The sequence below is a fragment of the Pelophylax lessonae genome (assembly GCF_965119305.1).
Source record: "Pelophylax lessonae genome assembly, chromosome: 4".
In the NCBI taxonomy this organism is placed as follows: domain Eukaryota; kingdom Metazoa; phylum Chordata; class Amphibia; order Anura; family Ranidae; genus Pelophylax; species Pelophylax lessonae.
The window spans coordinates 553,130,230-553,157,253 of record NC_138771.1 but is presented as its reverse complement, the minus strand read 5'-3'; the positions used below and the strand labels follow the sequence as shown (position 1 = coordinate 553,157,253).

The window sequence follows — 27,024 nt, the reverse complement described above, 5'->3', positions numbered from 1 at the left end:
CGCTACCGGATCACCCGCTCATACCGAACCTCTCTACTACTGCTTGCTACTAGTGATAAGTACCCCGCAGGGGAATCCTCCATAAACCTTCATACTAAAGCTTACACTATCTAGCTCTGCATACTAAGAACTGTTACTATCATCTGCACTATCTAGATTGCTAGCTCTTGAGCCTACTAACATCTATCCTTGCACTGGGTTAGTCTCTCCTGTATGTCATCTGCTATCCTATCATCTACTACCATACATGATTGCTAACCTATCTGCATCCTTCCTGTTACCATCTCATTCTCAAGAACATTCCTCTCAAGTGTCTGTCAACTATTGTCTCTACTTAAACCTCTCTCTTCAGCCTATCACCATTATACTACTATATACATAGATCACTCCAGGAACATCTTATTGAGTGTGTATATTTGTATGCTGAATCAGAGACTATCCACAGTGATGAGTCTTGGGAGTTGGGATTGGTATCTCAGCGTTTCTCTACATGACTACTGAGTGGAGTATTTCTGCAGCTGCAAATCCACATTGTTCAGAAAACGCAGGAGCGTTACAGTCAGTTTCTTCAATAGGACAGTACAGCCTGCCCTCCTGCTCAGCAGATGCCTGGGCCCCCCTTTTGAACTGATGGGACCTAGGAGGGCCAGCTGTACAGCCTTATCAGCAGCCCTGGGTGCAGGCTACTGCATTAGGGTGCGTACCCCAAAGTTTACATACACACACAGACACACACTATTATAAATTACTGTAAACAAACATTTTATAATGTATCCAAACATAGACGGTGTAGGTGGAGCAGTAGAGGGTATCAGAAGGGCAGTGGACAGTGCCAGTAGGGCTGAGGATGGTATCAGTAGTTTTTTATTTATATTATTATTTTTTACAATTTTTTAAATTCTTTTTTTTTTTACAATTTTTTTAGGAGTTCTATTGGAGGACTTTGGTGAAATATCAGAGCCTAAACAGACCCCCAAAGTCTTGCTTTTGAGACAAAGAAAGGGGCTGAGGACAGAGATTCTCCAGCCTCCGCTGCACTGGACAGTGAATGAACAGGAAGTGCTCTGTGCTAAGCAACTTCCTATTCATTCACAAACACAGTTTACTATGCTTCAATTATGAATGGACACGGGAGAGATCGGAACCAGTCATTCATTCAGAAAATAAAGGGGATGGTAAATGTTTATCTGCCCCTTCCCCAACTCTCCATCCTGACACATTCCCGGCAGCGGGTGGGAGAGGAGGCAGGCCGGAAGCCCTGCAGGGGGGGTTTAGATGGGACATGGGGGCAGCAGGGGGAATCATCGCTGCTCGAGGTGGTTACGGTGTGCCCTGGCACACTCCCTGCACGCGCCTGTGGTATACACAGGAAAAATAACTCTAAATATCTGTTCACTCGGAATATACTATATGTTTCCTATAGGGACTTAATCATACAAGAACGTTTTTCCTTATCAAAAGGAAAGTTTTGTGCGTTTTTTTCTTTATTGCTAGTTTTTAGCCCAGTGTAAATTCTAAATTGCAACTTGAAGCTTATTAAGATCCTCCTCTTCTCGCTCCCAGTCGCTGAACAGAGCAGCAGGAGAGAAAGGTAAGGTGAGTAGGTGCTGTTGGGGAAAGAAGAAGACGTAAAATGTTGTTGATGCCAAAAGCTAGTAATCCTTTGCCAAGAAATATAAATCAAAAAAGAAAAAAAAAAAAAAACGCACTAAAATGTGATAAACAGAAACAACAGAAAATACAAGCAGCAACTAATCTGTGTGATATCGGCACAGTTCAATTACAAAAATACTTATTTAATTTGCGCTTAATCATACATAAAAAAAAACCACAGCAAATGTGATAATCCAAGTAGAGTGTTTCTAACACTCCTCAGCTCAGTATCATGGATGTTTAACCAAAATACAAAAAGCTCCACATAGTGTAAGGGGCCCCTGGACGAAAAATGCGTAGGGCGGAGCGATTCGCTAACATCACTGATTCCCACAAGTCCCGGAAGGACGGGTTATTGTGTGTGTGCCGGCCTACACACAGGATTTTAGGCGTTTTTTAGACTTCTATTTAGCAGGAGAGAAAGGTAATGTGAGTAGGTGCTGCTGGGGAAAGAAGAAGACGTAAGTGTTGATGCCAAAAGCTAGTAGTCCTTTGCCAATAAATATAAATCAAAAAAGAAAAAAAAAAACGCGCTAAAATGTGATAAACAGAACGAACAGAAAATACAAGCAGCAACTAATCTGTGTGATATCGTCACAGTTTAAATACAAAAATACTTATTTAATTTTCACTTAATCATACATAACGCGTAGGGCGGAGCGACTCGCTGACGTCACTGATTCTCACAAGTCCCGGAAGTACGGGTTATTGTGTGTGTGCCTGCCTACCCACACGATTTTAGGCGTTTTTTAAACTTCTATTTCGTGAGTGCAATATATTATTTTTTTTTTTTTTACAAACAAGGTTGCTCTTTAATGAAGTAAATCAAATGAAAACAGCATACAGCAAATGTGTAGCCAGTGGCCACCATGAAAACAGTCTGGGAGAAACATTCCCATAACAGCAGTACAATGAGATAATGCATAAGAAGGCACGGTGGGAGCGCAATACAGTAATACTACAGCAAGTTGTAAAAAACCAAAAGTATCCATGAGAAATTCAACATATCATTATGCAATATCACAGCCAATGAAGGAGAGATCAAGTTACATTGTCAACCCATGGCTGCCAAATTTTTTCATACTTGCGGGGGCAATTTCTATTAATGTAAGTAAGTTTATACATGGGGAGGGCCCCATTAACCAGGGCCTTCCACGCCGGCAGCGTGGGAGGGGAGGGGGAACCCCACCGCAGTATTATCTCCTTCCTGGCATAATACAGTAACAAAGAAATCAACAGCCTCGAGTATTTAGAGTGCCTAACCTGATCCGAGATGCCCAGAAGTGCCAGCCCCGGGGTAAACGTGACATTGAGGTTGAGACGGGTGTTCAGAGTATCAAACACCTCACCCCAAAACTCCGTCACTCGCGGGCAATCCCAGAACATATGCAGGTAGGAACCCTCAGACATTTAGGACAGTCAGCCGAATGCGCAGGGTACATTCTGTGCAGTCTCGAAGGAGTGAAGTAAACTCTATGCAGAAATTTAGTGTATATAAGCTTGTCCCTGGCAGCGATAACCGAGCTCGAGCCCTGACCCAGGCAGTCGTCCCAGTCCTCTCTATCCAAGTTGGGTATGTCCGCAGACCAACGCTGCCATAGGCGCTCCAGGGCCGGAGGCAATATATTATTTTTACTTAAAAAAAAAAATGTACACTATTTGGAGCATCAATGATACTGAGCTGAGGAGTGTGATGAGTTGTGATGGTTTAAAAGGCCCTGTCTGGGTTTGGAGCCATAAGCGCTTATGACCTTTTGTAATGAGAGGTCTATAAGATCCGATAAGGGAGTTTTTCACTCATAAGTGGTGGTGTTCACATACAGGATCACTCTTCAAGGTGGCGGATGGTGGTGACAATTACCTGCATAATATCACATTTGCTGGACTTTTTATGTTAGAAACACTCGATTTGGACTTTTATGTATGATTCAGCGCAACTTAAATAAGTATCTTTGCCAATAATTACCTGCATCCAAACCAAAGAATCCAGCCCTATTCTCTAGCACTGTGCACTAATACACACAGTGACACATTCACATACTAGACACATTCAGTATCACATTTCAAATCTCACATACTTATGTCTAACAGGAACAAACATGGCTGAGGATTAGAAAAAGAGCCATCTAAAAAAGAACTTATGATCTATAGAAAACACTCATATAGAGAGAAGCTGTGTAAATTGCGCTAGTGCTGAATTAACGCATAACTGAACAACGAGACACCTATTAATAGCTTCTCTGACTGGTGCATTGATTAATAGCAGTAGGACCTGGTATAACGTCAAAGCCTCACAAGCTCAATCCCAAATCTGCAATGCAGAAAATGCCCAGCACATTAATGCCTTTAATACAAGGAAAAAAATAGATTTTATCCTGTCAGCTCAACTAACCTTCATCAGGGAAGCCCCAGAGGCCTCTTAATCCTTGAAATAATGGAAATACCTTCTCTACAAAGGATCAAAGAGATGACAGTATGGACTGTTATGATACCTTCACTTCTTGTATCAGTTACACTTTGCTAATAAATTGTAAGCTCCCGGGGACAGATGCTTATCCCTTTTTGTTTCATCTAGTATTAGCATAGGTATTGCATCCTTCCCAGTATAAAGGGCTATGAAGTTATAGTAATGTGTCTGTACACTATATATATATCATTATGATGTGGAATGCACTGTTATTGTCTGATCACATAATTAGCATGCTTGAGAACAAGAACACTAATATAAATTAAAAAGGTATAGGCCTTATGTATAAGAGTAAGGAAAAGATCTACTGACTGTATATCCCACAGCAACCAATTACCCTCCCTCTCAATCAGTGGCAGACTACTGAGGGCCCCTGGGCAAAAAAAATCACATCTGCTTATCAATCAGTAGCTGTCACTGTTGTCCTCAGAGCATGCTCTTTTGCAATTCTTCCCACTGCATGCCATATTATACCATGTATCACATCATATGCAGCAAATGTGCCCTTGCTTATATCACCATCTTGAGACTCAGCCCTGTTATTGCATCTCACCAACTCACTAAGTAAATAAACAACCCAATTTAGCTCTTTCTGCTACTCAGTAATCCTTCCTCAAAGCCGGACTTCCTTCTGCATTGCTTCGATGACTCCTATTGTTCTTTGGGACTCTGGCATAGCCTTCACAGTGCCAACAAAATGATCAGAAGATGCTGGCTGGGCTGCTATAGGCAACATACAGGTAGCTCTTTTAGGCACTTTTAGACATGGTTGATTTATTTAAAAAAGTTAATGTGTTATAGAAACCAGATTCCATGTTGCATTTTCTACACGTGAAGAAGATGGTTTAATCTGGTGGGTTGCTATGGCCAAACTTGCCAACTTTACCTTTAGTCTTGCACAGCTGTACAAACAGTTCCGGATTTATAAAGGGGGGAAAGTGGCAATTGGCCCAGGCCCCTCTGCCAGAAAGGGCCCCAGACTTCCTTTGTGAAAAAATAAAACAAGGGATGAATCGGCGCTAATGGCTAAACTTATCTCCCCTCAAAACTTCGGTCATGAGTTTGTTGAGAAAATTGTCCAGTTTACAGCCTTTGCCAAGCTCCGGTGATGTCTCACTTAATTTCAACGGGCAATTTTATTACATGATGAAAGGCTTGCTGATACTTTTCCAGGTGTTAATGTAGCTCTTGGAATATACTTGAGCATTATGGACACTAGTTGTTTGGGAGAAAGGTCATTCAACAAATTGGCACTGATACAGAATTATATTAGAACCACCATGACCTATGAAAGATTAAATTCTCTGTCTGTTGAGAGCAGTGTTCTCAAGATGATACAGTTTGATGAGTTAGGCCGGCCATACACAGTACAAACACACCCGAAATTCGAACCATTAATGGGCAGCCTGAATGTACCAAGTTGATTGAGCGATCAACTTGGGTACGACCAGTCTGCCGGATTTTCTTGCAATTATCACTAATGGCTGCTATAGCTGCTAGCGATAATCAATGTCTTCTCCTGGCGTGGATGGCTTCTCCTGCCCCCCCCCCCCCCCCCTCCAGGAGAAGACAATTGCTGATTCCCCCATCAACACAGTCTGTGTTGATGGGGAAATCGTGCAAATTTTTTTCAAGTTGCAGGAAAGAAATTTGCATCGTATACAACCTGCCTAAGTTAAAGATTTTGCAGATGTTAAGTGCAGGAAAGAAGACTTTTTGTAAATATTATAGTTTGTTGCGTAACTGTGATATATGACTTGCCAGTTTCAGTTCCTGTATTCAATAAAATTGAGAAACAAAAATAAAAAAGGGTCTTCTTCAGAACCTAACATATTTTTTTTAAACCAAATATAGTTTATCATTCATTTCAGTTCCCTTTTTATTTGTCATATAATTTAATTTCTATGTTGAGGGGCCCCCAAAATGTAAGTGCCCCAGGCCCCCCAAGCTCTAAATCTGGCACAGTGCACAGACTCCATTAGATTTCAAGTCTTTTAGCATCACATGTGGGTGTTACCTAGAGATAGTAAGCACGCAAATACAGTCTGCTTATGAACGTTCATTTCTCCAGACTGACACCCACCCAACAAGATATTTGCATAACTCCACCCAAGAGCCAGCCTACTGCTTGCATCAGGGTGGAGGGCTTTTAGGAGGAGTACGGAAGTTGGGGGCTATTGTTTTCATGATGTACCTATGTACAGCACCTAGCTGGACCCTCTCACCAGCCATGATCTGCCTGCGTTGCACAGAGAAGCACAGAGATGATGTCACAGAGTCCAAAGATGAGAATATAATGAAAATAAACATTTTTATTTAAAAATATAATTTGTATGTTGATGGAAAGAAGGAATCAGGGAAGGCATAGTATAAGCAGATCAAACTTCAGTTTTATTTAAATGGTGCAAATAGCAATAACCTATAGTAATCAATCACTCCCATTATTTCCCATTTCAGCCAGTTACAATGCTAACATAGACTACGAATGGATTACTATAGATCAGCCTTTTTCAACCAGGATGCCCAGGCACCTTGGGACGCCTTCAGGTTTCTTCAGGGGTGCCTTGGGAAAATGCCTAAAAATTGCCCCCAGGTTGCATACAAGCAGTGGGTGGATAAAGCCTGCCTTTTAGTTACACAAAACCGCAGGTTTTCATTGTGTGCCATTACAACCTTCTACCTGCCAGTGTCCTAACAACAAATTACATTATTGGTTGATAAGGAAGACATCGGGCACCTGCACAGTCTCCTGGTTTGCCCCTCTCCTGCCCCTCTCCATCAACACTGGGGTCACATTAGCTGAGTGAGGGAAGAATATTGTGGGTGAGGAGAAACATTGGTATACTAGACAGTACCAATGTGCAAAGTTGTATTTGCTTTGGAAGAATAAATCACCTTTAACATTGGGTATCCTAAATGTGTGGATCTTGCTGCGTTATGTAGTTTAGTTTCTACATTTTAAACTAGGGGTGCCTCAAGAGTGTGCATTATTTTTAACTACTTGACGTACGCGCTATAGCGGAATGACGGCTACAGCACGGATCTGAAATGCCGGGAGGGCGTACATAGACGTCCTCTCGGCAATGAGCGGCCTGCGCGCTCCCTGCGGAGAGCGCCCAGCTCACTCTCTGATCGGCGTGTCCATGAGACTTGCCTGATCACAGATCGGAGATCGGGGGCGATCCCACCCCTTTACCATGTGATCAGCTGTTAGCCAATGATCAGTAGCCGGCGATCAGTGTCAGTGTGAGGAGAAAAAGTAATGATCGCCGGCTGCTGTCAGAGGGACATCGGTCCCCGAAGAAGAGAGGGATAATTTGTGCCCCCAGTGCCACCTACCAGTGCCCACAGGTGCCCACCAGTGTCACCCACCAGTGCTACCTACCAGTGCCCACTAGCGCCACCTACCAGTGCCCACCAGCACCACCTATCAGTGCTCACCAGTGCCACCTATCAGTGCCCCATCATGTGTCCCCTACCAGTGCCTATCATTGCCCATCAGTGCCACCTATTATTGCCAATCAGTGCCCATTAGTGCTGCCTACCAGTGCCCTTCAGTGCCGCCCATCATTGCCCATCAGTGCCACCCATTAGTGCTGCCTGATCAGTGCCAACTTATCATTGCCACCTTATCCATGCCCATCAGTACCGCCTTATCAGTGCCCATCAGTGTGGCCTATTAGTGCCCATCAGTGCAGCCTCTCAGTGCCCATCAGTGCAGCCTACCAGAGCCCATCATTGCTGCCTCATCAGCGAACATCAATGAAGGAGAAAAATTACCTGTTTACTAAACCCCAGTAGTAATTAAACACCACCAAAAGAAAGCTCTATTTGATTGAAAAAAATGATAAAAATTTAATTTGGGTACAGTGTTGCATCATGACCACGCAATTGTCATTCAAAGTGCGACAGTGCTGAAAGCTGACAATTGGTCTGGGCAGGAGGGGGGTTTAAGTGCCCTGTAGGCAAGTGGTTAAAGGGTGCCTTGACTGACAAAAGTTTGAGAAACCCTGCTATAGGTTATCAGCACTTTGCACAAGCTTCTTCTTCAATCCATTTTTTCAAAATCAGATTGAGAATATAATTTTAAAAAACATATACTGTATACTGTATGAGGTATATTGCTGGGGCAATAGGTGGATATGATGACGTTATATACTAAAGATTGTTATGGGATGGTGGCACGTCACAATATAGGAACAGATGTCAACTGATTATAAAGAGGGACAAAGGAATTACTGAATAATCCTGAACCAGCCTTACTGGAGCCGCTCCCTCCACTGTTGGCATGCCTGTTAGGAACTCATTACTGATGCTGGATTTATGTGGCAGCAGTTACGGAGTTAAATGGCAGCTTCCCTGTACAGCTGTGTAAATTTTACAGCGCATCCAGTTTTATATAGCTTAACAAGATATGTGTCAGAGGTATGTCTCAGAATGAAATGTATATCTGTGCTTCCTCAGCTGCTCTTGCTATTTTTCTGCAGCAATTGGACACACTGCAATGTCTGTCACCCCAGGGAAGATGGCTGATGATGTCATCACAGTGCGTGGGTGCAAAATATAGGACAGCAACACCATTTCTAGCAAAGAAAGACACAATTAATTCATCACTGAGTATACTGTATATCCAGCTTTTCTTACATACTGCATGCTGTAGGTGCACCATGCACCATGTTCTCGCAGCGTATAATATACATATAGGACACATAGAACTAATTAATTAAAAGGAAAGAATAGTGTATTTTCAGTGACACCATCGTTTTAGATGCAAGCAAAAGCAATTTTTAAAGGACATATGAAATATATGAGCTATCATTGGTAACCTCGTTGGCTCCTTCTTAAAGTTACATTTATCTCAAGATGTAAAAAAAAAAAAAGTAATGATATTATTATTTCAGTTATTGCTACTAAGTAAAAATTCACAACCCATTGCATCAAGCACTCTACGATTTGGTATGGCCTGATCAAATTAGAAGGTATACAACATTGAGAAATATGCAAGTTTACAGTCGCATACGTGGATGGGCATCTTTGTGAACGCAATATATGAGGCTATGGGAAATAGTATTGACATAAACCACACCCACACCAACACAGGTTGAACTGGATGGACTGGTGTTTTTATTCAACCTTACCAACTATGTACAGTTGTGTTCAAAATGATTCCCCCCCAATGCTGTAAAGGGTTTTAGGGAATTTAGTGTACATTTGTAATTGTATTCAGAATGAAATCCTACAAGGACTTCTTAAAGAACCATATGCAACTAAAATGACATCAATTGGTTTTGTAATACAGTAGTAAATGTTTCTTTTGTGAATTCTTCATTGACACAATTATTCAACCCCTTAAAGACTACTACTCTGAAGAACAGAGGTTCATTGAAGTGTTTTCAATCAGGTATTGAAAACACCTGTGGATGTCAGGGAGCAGCAATAAAGCCTAATAAGCACCAATTAGGCAGCTTTAAAATGACTGTGATACTCAGCTCCTTCTAGACATTTACTGGTGTGGTTACAAACATGGTGAAGTCAAGAGAATGGTCCAGGAAGACAAGAGGAGAGGTGATTACTCTTCACAGGAAGGGCAATGGCTATAAAAAGATTGCAAAGATGTTAAACATACTAAGAGACACCATAGGAAGCATCATTCGCAAATTCAAGGCAAAGGGCACTGTTGAAACGCTACCTGGTCGTGGCAGAAAGAAGATGCTGACTTCGACTGCTGTGCGCTACCTGAAGCGTAGAGTGGAGAAAAGTCCCTGTGTGACTGCTGAGGAACTGAGAAAAGATTTGTCAGATGTGGGTACTGAAGTTTCTGCTCAGACAATACGGCGCACACTGCATAATGAAGGCCTCCATGCCAGAACTCCCAGGCGCACCCCCTTGCTGTCTCCAAAGAATAAGAAGAGTCGACTGTAGTATGCCAAAAGTCATGTGGACAAACCACAGAAGTTTTGGGATAGTGTTCTGTGGACTGATGAAACAAAATTAGAACTGTTTGGGCCCATGGATCAATGCTATGTTTGGAGGAGGCCTATGAAGAAAAGAACACCTTGCCTACTGTGAAGCATGGCGGGGGGATCAATCATGCTTTGGGGCTGTTTTGCTTCTGCAGGTACAGGGAAGCTTCAGCGTGTGCAAGGTACCATGAATTCTCTTCAGTACCAGGAGATAGTGGAATGACAATGTGATGCAGTCCGTCACAAACCTGACGCTTGGGAGACGTTGGACCTTTCAACAGGACAATGATCCCAAGCATACCTCCAAGTCCACTAGAGCATGGTTGCAGATTAAAGGCTGGAACATTTTGGAGTGGCCATCACAGTCACCAGACTTAAATCCGATTGAGAACCTCTGGTGGGACTTAAAGAAAGCAGTTGCAGTGCACAAGCCTAAGAATGTGACTGAACTGGAGGCTTTTGCCCATGACAAATGGGCGAAGATACCCATAGATCGCTGCAAGACACTTGTGTCAGGCTATGCTTCACATTTAAAAGCTGTTATAACTGTAAAAGGATCATGTACTAAGTACTAAGATTGAATGTCACTTGGGGGTTGAATAAAACTGATAATGATGTGAGCACAGAAAAGACATTTGTGGTTATTTCATTATAAATGTTATGTTATATTTGTCTGACCTACACATGCCTCTTTGATTTAATTGTAAGCAGGATGACTGAATGATCAAAATCAATGTCAAACTGGCCAAAACAATCAATTTCAGTGGGGGTTGAATAATTTTGAACACAACTGTAACTATGATGCAGGGCCCGGGATGGCAAGAAAGGCCACTCTTTCTACTCCAGTCCAAACACCCCCGGGTTGGAGGACTCTGGGTACAGTATAGGGGTGAAGGAGTGACACAAATGCCAATACTGTGATAACACTGGCACTGGTACTTGAGAATGGTGTTTCCAAGCAGACTGGAGATGAGGTAGGAAAACAAGTCAGGGTCAGGAGAGTTAGGGGTACAAAATCAGTTAAAGGGACAGGTTAGGTCAGCAACTTCAGGTCAACAAGGTACCAGGACAGCAGAGCAGAATCGTAAGTCAGAATTGATGCAAGTGGTGATGTGAGCAGACAGCTAAAAGGACAAGTTGGCTCAGTAACAGCAGCAAAAAAAAGAATGAAGTTGCAGGATAACAAATAAAGGATAAACCACTGAAGACTTTTGTGCACTGAGGCCTGGTGGGGCTCCGTTTTAAATAGCCTGTTTGTGTAGAGGTGCAGTACCATACACAATTCCATGTGCAGAACCATTTATGTGTGCACATACATATGCAGGAGCTTGTGCCAGTAACCGATTGTGCAGGCTGGCACAATTTTCTTAACAATTACACAGGATATGTCATCATGTGTCACTTACAAAAGCTAAAGATCAAAATGTAAAAAAAAATGTTCTAGATTATATTGTTTCTTGTGCCTATATTTAACTAAGCCTTTGAGGGACTACAGGCTCTAACATACAGTACATACAGTATCTCACAAAAGTGAGTACACCCCTCACATTTTTGTAAAGATTTTATTCTATCTTTTCATGTGACAACACTGAAGAAATAACACTTTGCTACAATGTAAAGTAGTGAGTGCACAGCTTGTATAACAGTGTAAATTTGCTGTTCCCGCAAAATAACTCAACACACAGCCATTATTGTCTAAATCGCTGGTAACAAAAGTGAATACACCCCTAAGTGAAAATGTCCAAATTGGGCCCAAAGTGTCAATATTTTGTGTGGCCACCATTATTATCCAGCACTGCCTTAACCCTCTTGGGCATGGAGTTCACCAGAGCTTCACAGGTTGCCACTGGAGTCCACTTCCACTCCTCCATGATGACATCACAGAGCTGGTGGATGTTAGAGACCTTGCGCTCCTCCACCTTCCGTTTGAGGATGCCTCACAGATTCTCAATAGGATTTAGGTCTGGAGACATGCTTGGCCAGTCTATCACCTTTACCCTCAGCTTCTTTAGCAAGGCAGTGGTCGTCTTGGAGGTGTGTTGGGGTCGTTATCATGTTGGAATACTGTCCTGAGGCCCAGTCTCCGAAGAGAGGGGATCATACTCTGCTTCAGTATGTCACAGTACATGTTGGCATTCATGGTTCCCTTAATGAAGTGTAGCTCCCAGTACTGGCAGCACTCATGCAGCCCCAGACCATGACATTCCCACCACCATGCTTGACTGTAGGCAAGGCACACTTGTCTTTGTATTCCTCACCTGGTTGCTGCCACACCCGCTTGACACCATCTGAACCAAATAAGTTTATCTTGGTTTCATCAGACCACAGGACATGGTTACAGTAATCCATGTCCTTAGTCTGCTTGTCCTCAGCAAACTGTTTGCGGGATTTCTTGTGCATCATCTTTAGAAGAGGCTTCCTTTTGGGACGACAGCCATGCAGACCAATTTGATGCAGTGTGCGGCATATGGTCTGAGCACTGACAGGCTGACCCCCACCCCTTCAACCTCTTTAGCAATGCTGGCAGCAATCATGTCTATTTCCCAAAGACAACCTCTAAATATGACGCTGAGCATGTGCACTCAACTACTTTGGTCGACTATGGTGAGGCCTGTTCTGAATGGAACCTGTCCTATTAAACCACTGTATGGTCTTGACCACCGTGCTGCGGCTCAGTTTCAGGGTCTTGGCAATCTTCTTATAACACAGGCCATCTTTATGTAGAGCAACAATTCTTTTTTTCAGATCCTCAGAGAGTTCTTTGCCATGAGGTGCCATGTTGAACTTCCAGTGACCAGTAAAAGAGTGAGAGCAATAACACCAAATTTACCACACCTGCTCCCCATTCACACCTGAGACCTTGTGTAACACTAACGAGTCACATGACACCGGGGAGGGAAAATGGCTAATTGGGCCCAATTTGGACATTTTCACTTAGGGGTGTACTCACTTTTGTTGCCAGCGGTTTAGACATTAATGGTTGTATGTTGAGTTATTTTGAGGAGACAGCAAATTTACACTGTTATACAAGCTGTAATAGGGATAGATACTTAAAGCAAACACCCCCATCCCTCCATGTCTCCATGTTTTATTTTGGTGAGAAAACACCCACTAGAATTTCTGCCCGTGGCCATCTTGAGTAAGTGCAAATGATTCGTGTAGCATTTACTTCCTGTCCTTGGCTGAAGTATGCATGCAGGGAGAGTGTGCTGAGCTTTGAAAACCCCTCCTCAAGACTCCTGGGATATATGACCTGAAGAAAGGAAAAGGCTGCTCCAGGTGTATAGTGTGTAGTAATTGCCAGGAGATAGGATATACCATAGAGTGCTGGCCCCGGCCCGCCTCCGTGGGAACACTTGTAGAAAAAGAAATAGCCGCACATCCAGGGATTCCAATAAGTTTCAAATACCTTTAATTCCAAAATGTTGCAAGTGATGACACCAAAGACACCAACATGAAGTCTCGTACACGCGTTTCACACATACATCTTGTGCTTAATCATTACCAATGTAATCATTAAGCACGAGATGTATGTGTGAAACGAGTCTATGAGACTTCATGTTGATGTCTTTGGTGTCATCACTTGCAACATTTTGGAATTAAAGGTATTTGAAATTTATTGGAATCCCTGGATGTGCGGCTATTTCTTTTTCTACATGAGATATATGACCTCATTTGCCTAGGCATGAAACCAAAAAGTAACTGAAGAAATATAAATAAAAAAATAAAAAAAACGTTTAAAACAAGTAAATATGATATACTTTCCCATTTATTTACTAATGCTAGCAACTTGGGGATTAAAAATAATCAATGTTGATTGGGAGAGTGAAGTTCCACTTTAAGAACATTTGATTTAGCCCCATTCTTACAACAGCTGGTTAGTTCACACAGAACAAATGTACATGCAGTTTTGTTGGATGAATAGCTGAGGCCTATGGTCAAATTTTTCATAAATAGACCCATACACTGTACATTGCTTTCTTGCTTGTTTTATTTTTGTCCTCTATTTGCCTAAGTGGAAGCATTTTAACAATGTGGTTATTGACCACTTCACTGAGATGGGCAGCAGCTACAGCAGCAGCAATATTCTAAGTGTAGATCTTTATGTGAGCAATGAAGTGCACCTGGCTGACCTCTGCTCCTATCCTTTCTTAGCTCCGGTTTGATGTAGTGCCCAAGACTGCAGGTAGGGCACTTATTCAGGTCACGGTGATATGAATACATTTCTCTTTGTGTGTGACTAACACAGTCAGTGAAAAAGACTGCAGGATTCAAACAACGTTAAACAATCTAATTACCCACCAATATGATGATACACAGTGTGGCGTATATAAAGAGCATGCTGATGCCATTCTTTACAAAGAGAGTTTTTGAATTTACATTTAACATCTCAGAACTAACTCTTATCCAAACAGTACGTCTCTTTTGTATTAATAAAGGGTTAGTCCACTCAAGAATCATTTTTAGTTTTGAATGGATGATGATGGTTAGAATCATCAACCAGCTTTTGCAGATTTCTGCACCTGAGTTCCCAACTATATCAGCCCTCTATAATCATTATAGAGAAAGCAGAAGCAGGAAAATCTTGCTTTCAGAGTCCACAAGTGATATATGAAGCCAGTAGGAGACTTAATCAAATAGTGACCCTACAAAACTAAGATATGAGCTTTGGGTGGACTAACCTTTAAAGTAACCGTGCCTTTCCTGGGTTTACTGTGTCTTTATATTTCTCAGCTCAGTTCTTTCCTTCATTTATTTTCTATTACGTTATCAATTTTCACTTCTGTAGAGAACTTTCTGAAGCTATGTACTGGGGAGGTCGGATATGGCTACAAGGGCTGCACTTTCCACCGTATCATCCCAAGCTTTATGTGCCAGGTCAGTCCATATTTATTTTTTAAATATTATTATCACATTCAAATCTATGTATATTTTGCTGAAAGGGTCTTGAATCATCAAAACACAATTCAATTTCATTTGAACCCACCACCTTCTTTCTCCTCGATAACCAACTTAATTTTCATTTGTACCATTCTATTTCCATACCCTCCTTGTCTCTTTCATAACCTCTGAAAGTTGTTGCCAAATAAAGAAGGGCTAGTCAACAGCATTAACTGTTAATTTTCTATAGCTGCTTTCCTCCATTTGGGACTTGCCAGGGGCGTAACTACAGGGGTTGCAATTGCAGCTGGGCCCCATGCTCCAGGGGGCCTGTGTGGCTCCCCTGTACACCTGGATGAGGGACCAGCGGGGGCAGCATGTAGCTGCAGGAGGAAAATGGAGGAGATTGGTTCCTCTGTATGCTGCCCCCGTCACTCCTCCTATCCAGTTCACTTGTGTTCTGCTTTCTCTGGGCCGATGTGTGCTCCCCTGGCCCCCCCCCCCCCACTGTGCTGCCTCCCCTCTCCTGCCAGCTGCTGCTAGGAATGTGTCACAATAGAGAACCAGGAAGGGGTCGGTAAATATGTAATTTACCAGCTCCTTCCTTTTCTGAATGGACATAGTCAGTGACATTGTAAAAAAAATAAAATAAAATGATAAAAAATAATGCAATTAAAATACCAAAAATTAAAAACTACTGACACCAGTCTGTGAACTTCCAGGAAGGCAAAGGTCACACTTTTGCAACTGGGCCCTGGCATTCCACCACTGTTGGGAGGCCCCATGATGGCAGGAAGGGGGCCCACTGCAGAACTTGTGAAAGGGTCCCACTGCGGGACCGTAATAAAGGGCCCCAGGATAAGTGGGAAGAGCCCCAGGCTTGAAGGGAAGGGCAACGGCCAGGGGTCCAGGGGGCCCTTCATGGTTTCTTGCACCGGGGCCCTGAAGGTTCTAGTTACGCCTCTGGGACTTGCCATGCCTTATTCTGCACTCTGTTTCTCTTTGTCAGTCCCTCCAGCATGAAAAACATATTACCAAATCTCTGGTCCAAATTTCATAAGAATAGCAGTGAAAGGCAGCAGTGCCTGAAAGAGATACATAATTAAAAACTTTAACAAAGTTTCTAGACACATTTATTATGTCCTGCTCTACCCTTGCCACCACTCCCCCAGCCTTTATGACAGCCGGGAATTACTTTGTATTACACAGCAGGAGTGACTGTCAAAATGCAGCCAGGCCTTTGTAAAATGACAATGTCACTAGATTGCAAGTGTCACTGAGTAAATACAATGTAAAAAAAGTATTGTTTCGTTGTGTTTACTATTTCATTTGTATGTAATCAAATGTGTAGCCCAATTCATCTTCACCTGCCAAACTCTTCCTTAACCATGTACAGTTTCTAACCCTTTCCCATCCACCCTGACATCCCTTAATGCCCTGGGGGATGGGAAGGATCAGTTATCATGTGACCACTAGGATTGCCTTGCATAGTGATCACATTATCAGATGGCAATCCCATCGGCTAACAATTTTTTCTCGAGAGCCGTTTTTCGGCAGCTCGCTATTTGTCCTGGAAGTACCCAGGGAGCGTGTTCTCGGCACATAAACACTGCCCACCTAGCCACACATATGTGCGGTGTGGCCATTAAAGTCCAGCTTTTTGCCGTCGCACATATGGCTTACTGGTATGTTAACTTTTTACAGCTAAAACATTAAACTGCCATGATACATAAACAAAGAATCCAGGATTATATTTACACAGCCATGCAGTAATGCTATGGCAGTGACTGACATCCTTTATTATCTTCAAAGATCTTTTTTTTTCTATCTTACTAGTAATCTTTCTCCTTAAGCTGGGTACACACAGACGGAATGTCAGGAGACAACGGCTGTGTCACGTACTGGTTGAGTCCGAGCTGATGGGAGAGCTTTCCCTTACACCTCCTGTCCTGTTTATAACAGGGCAGAGTGGCACAAGTGTCTGGTTGGAGATCCAGGACAGAAGGTACTTGCAGCAGGTGCCAAGCAGGTTTGTGGACTGGCAGATGCGGGTACACGCCAACAGGTGCAGGACAGCAGACAGAAACCAAGCTGGTGAGCAGGCAAATGCAGGGTCTTGGGTGGGCAGAAGTCAGTAACGGCCAAGTAGCAGAGGTACAGGATCGGATCCAGAGAAGAGACAGGGCTAAGCCAGGGTGAATATTAGGCAAACAGAGAAGGCACTGGAACGGTAGGCAAAAGGCAGAGTCGGCTCACAAGCTGGGTCAGCAATTAGGTATCAGGAACGAGCAGAGTCAAACAGGTCGGGTATAAACGGGAACGAGAATTCTTATGAGCATGCGCGAAAGTCACGGAACCTCTAGTCGTCACTCGAGAATTCTTATTAGCAAGTGCACATCTTCATGCATGTCCTTGTGCATGACTATGCATTCGATTATTTCCGGACAGGCTGGTTAGAAAAAAACTGGCCGACATTTAGCCCGTGTGTATGTGAGTCTGTCCGACAGAAGCTGGCCATTCGGCAGGCTTCTGTCGGACGTGCATGCTGGAAAACCCGCAACTGACTGACTACTGATCAGCGCTGAACTAACCTCGCATGGTTGACTGAAAAAAAACGAATAATGTGTACCAGACTTTACCTCATTATTAAATACCTTCACATTGTTTCTCTTTTCCTTGGGCACTTGGATCTCTGTTTGGGATAAACAAATCAGTTTACACATTATTATTATACAGGATTTATGTTGTGCCAGGAGTTTGTGCAGTGCTTTGCAATGTAGGGATTTAACATAGTTATAATACAATTCAAGACAAGAGGGTTAAGAGGACCCTGCTCATGGAAGCTTTCAATCTAAAAGGGAGGAGCAAGTAATACAAAATGTAACAACTGTGTGGAGATGAGTTGAGAGGGAGAGGCTCTGGAGAAGTTGTGGAGCATGCGAGGAGGTGACAAGGGAGCTAGAGAACAGGAGGTCTTGGGATGATTTGAGAGGACCATTTGGGTGATTTCTTGAGACTAGGTTGGTGGCAGAATGGTGAATAACTTTGTATGTTTTTAGGATATTAAAATATACAAACATTTATACTCACCTAGGTGAATGCAGTATCAATCCGATGCTGCATCTGTCCTGCCAGCTCTGCAGTGAGAACTGAGCACCTAAACACTACTGATCGCTTATTTCTTCCCCTCTGCTCTGAGCTGTGACTGGCAGTCACTGGTTCTCTGCTGTGCCCAAATGTGAGGGGGGTGGGATGGGCTGACTCAGGCTCTCAGCAGGAACATATGGTGGGGATCGGTCCCGAACTTGGACCAGCTGAGTGACAACAACTAACAGTGGACTTTAGTCTATTGTTGGCTGAAAACGGGCCACAGGAGTGAAGAAAGAACTGCACTCCTGTGACCAACAGGGGAAGTATAGCCAACATAGCTTTAATAGAAAGATTTAGTTTTAAGAAGTGGTGTGCCATCCATTCTCATATGTCAGTTAGTAAATAAATGATTGGTGAGGAGTCTGAAAGTATGAGGAGAGGAGAGGTGTTATTGGAAGCCATGGAAGCGTCCTGACCAAAGGAGGAAATAAATATACAATAGAATAGAAGAGGTTCGAGGACAGCCTTGGGAGACCCCTAGAGAAAGAGGAAACGAAGAGTAGGAAATAGAATTGTAAATTACACTAAAAAAACAATTAGTTAGGTAGGAGGAGAACCAGGGGAGAGCAAAGCCAGACATTATGTGATCAAGAAGGTTGTTGTTAGTAAGGAACTGGCCTGGACAGTTGTAAACCAGGTGTTCTAGGAGTGTAAAGATAAATTGGAGCAAAATTGCCTTTTGAGATGATCAGACTGGTGAGGGCCAGTGAGCGTTCTTTTAAGTATGGGGGTGATGAGTACATGTTTTAGAGGAGAGAGGAAATACCAGCTTAGAGGGAGAGATTGAAGATGTGAAATAGAGAGCATAGAATAGAGCAAGAGGGTCACCAGGGTAGTTGTGAGGGAGCAGGGTCCAGGGAGCAGGTGGCTATGTAGACACCCGAGAAGAGTTTGGCAACCTCCTCTGTAGTAACAGGGTCAAAAAAAGAAAGTATCAAATATGGTGCTAGACATGGTAGGTTAAGTGCAAGAGATATCTGGACAATTAAAATGTTGTTACAAAGTGTTTCTAGAGTTACGTGAATTAATTGGTCAGAGAATTAAAGGTTGAAAAGGGTTAATGAGGACTAGATGAGAGGGTTTTAAAGAGAGTGGTGAACTCGATCTGTTTGGCAACACATAGGAAGGCATTATACACTTTTTTAAAAAATTAAAGAAAATCTTTGAAAACACATCATATTTAAATGGGGAAAAATATCATGTTGGATATCTATACTGATATGGACTGGGTATTGTGTTAGGAATGAAAGGATGCCACATTGTTTAATGGAAATGAAAATTATTAACCTACAGAGGGCTGATTTCAACACCTGAAAATCAAAATGAAAAAAAGGTGCAGCAGGCTAATCCATTTTGCTGAAATTGTCATTGCAGCAACTCAAAATGATACTCAGTAGTTTGTATGGCCCCCACGCATGATACTCAGTAGTTTTGTATGGCCCCCCGTATGCATTTCTGATAACATCGGGAATGCCCCTAATGAGATGACGGATGGTGTCCTGGGGTGGTTCCTCCAAGATCTGGACCAAGCCATCACTGAGCTCCTGAACAGAATGAAGTGCAACCTGGCCTTCATCCTTCATCCTGCATACTCTTGCCACATGAGGCCAGGCATTGCTGTGCACCAAGAGAAACCAAGGACCTATTGACTAGCGTAGGGTCTGACAATGGGTCCAAGGATTTCATCCTGATTTCTAATGGCAGTCAGGGTGCTATTGTCTATCCTGTAGAGGTCTATGCGTCCCTCTATGGATATGCCTCTCCAGACCATCACTGACCCACCACCAAACTGGTCATGCTGAACGATGGTACAGGCAGCATAACATTCTCCATGGCTTCTCCAGACACTTTCACGTCTGTCACATGTGCTCAAGGTGAACCTGCTCTCATCTGTGAAAAGCACAGGGCGCCAGTGGTGGCCCTGCAAATTCTGGTGTTCAATGGCAAATGCCAATCAAGCTCCACGGTGCTGGGCAGTGAGCACAGGGCCCACTAGAGGACATCAGGCCCTCAGGCCTCCCTCATGAAGTCTGTTTCTGATTGTTTGGTCAAAGACATTCACACCAGTGGCCTGCTGGAGGTTATTTTATGGGGTTCTGGCAGTGCTCATCCTGTTCCTCCTTGCACAAAAGAGCAAAGACAGGTCCTGCTGATAACAGAAGGTCCAGCTATCCTAGAGCAACTGCCTGTCTCCTGGAATCTCCTCCATGCTCTTGAGACTTGGACTTGAGTGCTGGGAGACACAGCAAACCTTCTGGCAGTGGCACATTTTGATTTGCCATCCTGGAGATGTTGGACTGCCTGTGCAATCTTTAAAGGGTCCAGGTATCGCCTCATGCTACCAGTTGTGACACTGACCCTAGCCAAATGCAAAACTAGTGAAAAACTGTCGGAAAAGGTTAGTAGGGAGAAAAATGTCAGTGCCCTTTACCTGTAAAACCATTCCTGTTTTGGAGAATGGTCTCATTGTTGCCCATCTAGTACATCTGTTGTTAATTTTATTCACACCAAAGCAGCTTAAACTGATTAATAACCCCCTCTGCTACTTTAACTGACCAAATCAATATCCCAGGAGTGTAATTGACTTGATGCCATACTCTGATTAAAAAGTTTTCCTTTAATTTTTTTGAGCAGTGTATAATAGGAGGGCAGATTTATACAGGGTGAAGTTTTGGAGGGTTTGAGTTTGAGCTCAGTTATGTCCTTTGCAACTAATAGTGTTGTCAGTTGTCAGGATACCAAGGGAAGTATCCCCCAGGCGTTTGGAGGAGCAGAGAGTTCAGAGTAATATTCCCAATTTACACATTTCTGAAAGTGGTTGAAAAATAGGTGGGTGCTGTAGTGACCACCCACTGGAAACCAAAACACTTTAGAACAGGAAATTTGTCAACAGCACACCAGGAAACCCCAAAATAGGGTCCAAAACTTTATTAAAACAAATACATACACAGCAAAGGATATAGACTTTTCGGAGCCACAGCGGACCCCTTCATCATGTATCCAGGGGTGATGAAGGTTGAAGATGGAAGTGAGGTTTTAATGAGTGCACATACCCCACTATCTTTGAGTTTATGTCATCATGAGGGTTCAGTACTAGCAGGATGTGGCGAGTGCAGTAATAGAGATAGGGGTAGGAGTGGGGTTGATATACACTATTAACAAAAGTATTGGGAAACCTTCCTTTTCATGCACATGATAACGGCATCCCAGTATTAGTCCATAGGGTTCAATATTGAGTTGGCCCACCCTTTGCAGCTATTACAGCTTCAACTGTTCTGGGAAGGCTGTCCACAAGGTTTAGGAGTATGTCTATGGAAACGTTTGCCCATTCTTCCAGAAGCGCATTTGTTAGGTCAGGATGAAAAGGCCTGGCTCGCAGTCTCCGCTTTAATGCATCCCAAAGGTGTTCTATCCGGTTGAGGTCAGGACTCTGTACAGGCCAGTCAAGTTCCTCCACTCAAAACTCGTTCGTCCATGTCTTTATGGACCTTGCTTTGTGCACTGGTGCGCAGTCATGTTGGAACAGGAATGGACCATTCTCAAACTGTTCCCACAAAGTTGGGAGCCTAAAATTGTCCAAAATGTCTTGGTATGCTGACACTTTAAGATTTCCCTTCAATGGAACTAAGGGACCAAGGCCAACTCTAGAAAAACAAGCCCACACCATAATTCCGCCTCCATGAAATGGTTTGGACCAGTGCACATGAGCGTGTTTGGGTTGTAGGAACATCCCTCAAAGACTTCATCTTCTCATCCAGTGAAGGGAACTCTTAAGGCATCCAACATCAGTGCCTGACCTCACAAATGCTCTCCTTGAAGAATGGTCAAACATTGCCATAGACACACTCCTAAACCTTATGGCCTTCCCAGAAGAGTTGAAGCTATATAGCTGCAAAGGGATGGGCCAACTTAATACTGAACCCTCGGGACTAAGACTAAGGTACCATTAAAGTTGCTGCAGCAATAAAGAAAATTTTGGCTCTTTGATCATGCAAGACAATAGGAGTTGGATCTACCTAAAAAATATATATATATTGTTATATATATTGGCAAGTTTAATGGTTGTTTAGCAGTTACCATAAAGCATTTGTTAGCAAGATGTTGTTTTTTCATTCATATAAAGTATGTATTTAAAAGCAGCAGCAGTTACCATGAAGCATTTGTTAGGATAATATGAGTTTTTCATTCATACACAGCATGGAGATGGTTAAAATGGATATTTAAAAGCATCAGCAGTAAACTGGATGGATGATGAGAATATTACAGGAGCTGCACAAAAGGTAAATTGCCAAACTTTTAAAATCACCTAAATATGTTCATGCAGATGTGTGTGATTCCCGGCACATCAGAAGGATGAGCATGAAAATATTAGTGATTTGGTGATTCTCTCATATGAGAAAATATTGAGGTGAATGGAAAAGGTTTAAAATGTTACCCACAAGCGAATCTTTTATCTTATCCCTAAGCAGTGTCATCTAATATACATACTATTCTCAACTCTTTTCCACGTTTCATCTTAATTCCAGGGTGGTGACTTCACCAATCACAATGGCACTGGAGGTAAATCAATATACGGTGGTAAGTTTGAAGATGAAAATTTTACTTTGAAGCACAGTACCCCAGGTGTCCTCTCCATGGCCAATGCGGGGCCCAACAGCAATGGCTCTCAGTTCTTTATTTCAACTATCAAGGCTGATTGGTAAGATCATTGATAGCATAGCTAATTCAGAGATTTTCAATGCAGGAATAAGGCTCCATGCACACTGGGCTTAAAAAAACAACAGTTCTCCTGGCAGAAAAAAAATGCCTATATAGAGCATTTTTGGTACAGACTTTAGACGAGTTTAGGAGAGTTTTGCATTTTTTTCTGTCAGTAAACTCCATGTTGAGCTGAAAATATGCCTGCAATAGTCCCAATGTGCATGGACACATAGGAGAACATTGAGTTTCCTCTACAGGCAAAACACAAAACTCCTGCAGTAGCAGTGATTTTAAGCCCAGTGTGCATGGAGCCTAAGGTGTTAAGAGTACATCTATAGCCAAGGCCTTTTTTTGTTCTTGATAGAATGGAAAAGGGTTACAACCTCCCGGACAGCCAGACAGTAATTGGACACTTCCCAAAGAGGAGAGGGCTATGACGTCCAAGGAAGGAAGGGGCTGTGCTGGGGAACTGACTCTTCCTGGAGTACTTACATTTTCTATCAAGTTCAAAAACACTTTGGAAAGGAAATAAAAAAATATTGTGGAAAGGATAACACTGCATATAAACATTTTAAATACTTGATTTGTCTGTTCTTACAGTATGACTAGGGTTGCCACTCCATCCCTTTAAACCAGGACACACATTAATTACACAGGTTCTGTGGCTGATTAACCACTTTAAGACTGCAAGGATTTGCCCCCTTAATGACCAGGCCACGTTTTTCAACTTGGCACTGCATGACTTTAACTGACAATTGCGCAGTCGTGCGACACTGTACCCAAACCAAATTTATGTCCGTTTTCCCCCCACAAATAGAGCTTTCTTTTGGTGGCATTTGATCACCTGTGCGATTTTTATTTTTTGCGTTATACACAAAAAAAGAGCGTCAATTCTGAAAAAATATATATATTTTTCACATTGTGCTATATAACATTCCCCAAAAAAAAGTTATAATCCATATTTTTTTAACATTTTAGGCCAATTTGTTTTCTGCTACATATTTTTGGTAAAAAAATTGTACTAAGCTTATTTTTATTTGTCATTTTTATTGTTTTTTTTTTTACTAGTAATGGCAGCGATCTGCGATTTTTTGCAGGACTGCGACATTGCGGTGGATAGATCGGACCCCTAACTGACATTTTTGACACTTTTAGGGGGACCAGTGACATTACTACAGTAATCAGTGCTAAAAATATGCACTGTTACTGTAATAATGACACTGGCAGGGAAGGGGTTAACATTGTGGGTGATCATGATCAAGGGGTTAAATGTGAGCCTAGGGGAGAGTGATTCTAACTGTGGGGTTGCCGTGGCTTGTGGAATGACCATAGAGATCTGTAATCCTATAAAGAAGGATCACAGGGGCTCTATGATCATTCCAGGGGGAAGAACGGTCAGCTGTGTTTACAACAGCTGACCGTTCTTCTCTCTTAGCGGGGAATGATCGTGGGTGTCAGGCGGCATTTGGAGCCGCCTGACACACGCATCAGCTTCCCTGCTGATGAGCGGGGACGGGAGCATGCTGCCGGCGGCGCGCGCTCACCCCCTAGCCTCCTGCTTGCGACCGCCGTACATGTACGGTGATTTGCACAGGAGCGGCTGCCTGCCGCAGTACATCTGCGGCGGGCGGTCTTAAAAAGGTTAAGGTAGTAATTAAGCTCCCCTATGTACCAATATAGCAATAATGTATGTATTTTACAAAAATAAAACAGCTTTCCATTTATTCTATACAGACTTACCTCACTGTCTTCATGGCTGTTTGAAAACAGTGCTCCATTTTTTCTGCCTTACTTTCTGGACAGATTTTAGGTCATTATACAGCAAGGAGTTCACCAACTGAGGGTAGATGATGCAGGGTGTGTGCTAATGAGCTCAGCTGGTCAACTCCTTCCTGTGTCATGACCTAAAGTCTGACCAGGAAGTAAGGCAGAAGTAATCGAGCAGTGTATTTAACCACTTCCAGGCCGCCTGCCGCCGCAGTTTTACGTCGGTACTTTGAAGTTATATATCGGTGTTATGGCAGCAGATAGCTGACATAACCCCAGTATTTTCTTACAGGGCGGACAGTCCTCTTTCACATAAAAGTGGTCCCAGAAGCAGATTCGCCGGGGAATCACTTTTATGGGCGGTGGGCCCCCCCTCCCCAGCCGCTTCCCAGGCATTTTCCCCGCTTCCCGGAGCCGTCGGTAGCGGGGAAAACGTTCTGGTCCATCCATGTCCCAACTAGGGTTGCCACCTCATCCCTTTAAACCAGGACACATTAATCACACAGGTTCTGAGGCTAATATAATGCACATCAGACACCAAGTGAGATTAATTACCACTTTAATCAGCCCCAGAACCTGTGTAATTAATGCGTGTCCTGGTTTAAAGAGATGAGGTAGCAACCCTAGTCCTGACTCCCAGGCAGGAAGTCAAATGAAGGCAAGATGGCCCCCACTCAACTCTATGGCCTTGGAGGACTGGAGCGACGTTATACGTCTCTTCCTCCCAACGGGCATAAAGGGCCCATTTTTTTTCATGCTGAAAAAAGATGACTTTTTTTTTGCTTTTAAGGGTAGATGTGAGATCTAAGGTCTTTTTGACCCCAGATCTCACATTAAAGAGGACCTGTCCTGCTTATTTCTATTACAAGGGATGTTTAGATTCCCTGTAATAGGAATAAAAGTGATCAATTTGTTTTTTTAAAGGGACAGTGTAAAAATAAAAAAATAAAAGGTAAGATAAATAAGAGAAAAAAAAAATTTAAAGCGCCCTGCCCCTGCGAGCTTGTGCGCAGAAGCGAATGCATACGCAAATCGCGCACACATATTTAAACGGTGTTCAAACCACACATGAGGTATTTGCGTGATCATTAGAGCAAGAGCAATAATTCTAGTGCTAGACCTCCTCTGTAACTCTAAACTGGTAACCTGTAGAAATTGTTAACGCGTCGCCCATGGAGATTTTTAAGTACCAATGTTTGTCGCCATTCCACGAGCGTGTGCAATTTTAAAGCATGACATTTTGGGTATCTATTTACTCGGCGTAACAATATCTTTCGCATTATAGAAAAGAAGTGAGCTAACTTTACTCTTTTCTTATTTTTTAATTCAAAAAAGTGTATTTTTTCCCCAAAAAATTGCGTTTGTAAGATCGTTGCGCAATACAGTGTGAAATAAAGTATTGCATTGATATTCATTTTATTCTCTAGGCTAGGGTCTCTGCTAAATATATATATATATATATATATATATATTTTTTTTTTTTTTTTGGGTTGGGGGGGGGTTCTAAGTAAATTTCTAGTAAAAAATACAGATTTTAACTTATAAACAACAAGTGTCAAAAATAGGCCTGGTTCTTAAGTGGTTAAACAGCTATGAAGAGAGTGAGGTAAGCGTGTGTAGAACAAATGAAAAGCTGTTTTAATTTTGCAAAAGAAGTACATTAATGCTATATTGGTACATAAGGGGGCTGAAATTTAGAAAAAAAAAGGTGAAAAGGGTGAACTTAGTCTGTAAACCCTCAAATGGCTGGTGTCATAGCTAGTCACTTATGCAGCACCATTGAAACTACAGGTCTAAATAGCAGCTAAGATGGCGCCATCTTTATCTGGGAAACATAAGAACATTTAGTTCCACTTTATGGACATTAAACAAGAGGTTATTTTCCTTACAGGGCATAGTCAGTAAAAAAAGAAAAAACCTTACAGGGAGTTTTACCACTCCATTTTCTATCCAAACTATATTTTTAAAATCTTTGTCTTTAAACATACTTTAACTAGGTTTACCGATTTGTAAAACAATTCTTATTTAAAAAAATGTTGTAGCATTCCCATGTCATGGCAGCGAGTAGCAGAGCAGCTTGTAGGTTAATTCCCTTAGACTACAGACTTGTATACTGTAGACTACAGAAGTTTTTGGGGAACATCCAGGCACAGAGTCTTGGGGAATGACAAGGTACATATTGGCTGGGTTTACACATATGCGAATTGGATGTGGGTTTCTCTGCATCCAATTCGCATGACAGGCGAATGTGGCCGGCTCTCAAAGGTGGGGGGGGGGCCGCGGTCCACGGTCCGCACTGAAAAAGGGTCCTGTGCGTCTTCAGGTCCGATTCAGATGCGAATTCAGGCAAAAATACCTGATTTGCACCTGATCCGATGAACAAGGACACACCGTACCCCATGCTGGGAACCCGCGGCCAAATACAGTATCTCACAAAAATGA

General features: G+C 42.7%; 1 protein-coding gene across 3 annotated transcripts in view; it reads left to right on the top strand.

Annotated features, from left to right (window-relative positions):
* The window catches only part of LOC309554981 (peptidyl-prolyl cis-trans isomerase F, mitochondrial-like), a 37,088-nt gene that overhangs the window by 5,239 nt on the left and 4,825 nt on the right, over nucleotides 1–27,024 (top strand). The window contains exons 2-4 of one of the 3 annotated variants that reach the window (XM_082256773.1): nucleotides 14,239–14,269; nucleotides 14,873–14,961; nucleotides 22,641–22,813. In XM_082256773.1, coding sequence (XP_082112899.1) covers nucleotides 14,239–14,269; nucleotides 14,873–14,961; nucleotides 22,641–22,813 — 293 coding nt within the window. The remainder of the gene's footprint in view (nucleotides 1–14,238; nucleotides 14,270–14,872; nucleotides 14,962–22,640; nucleotides 22,814–27,024) is intronic. The other 2 variants (XM_082256775.1, XM_082256774.1) reach the window with 2 other exon arrangements.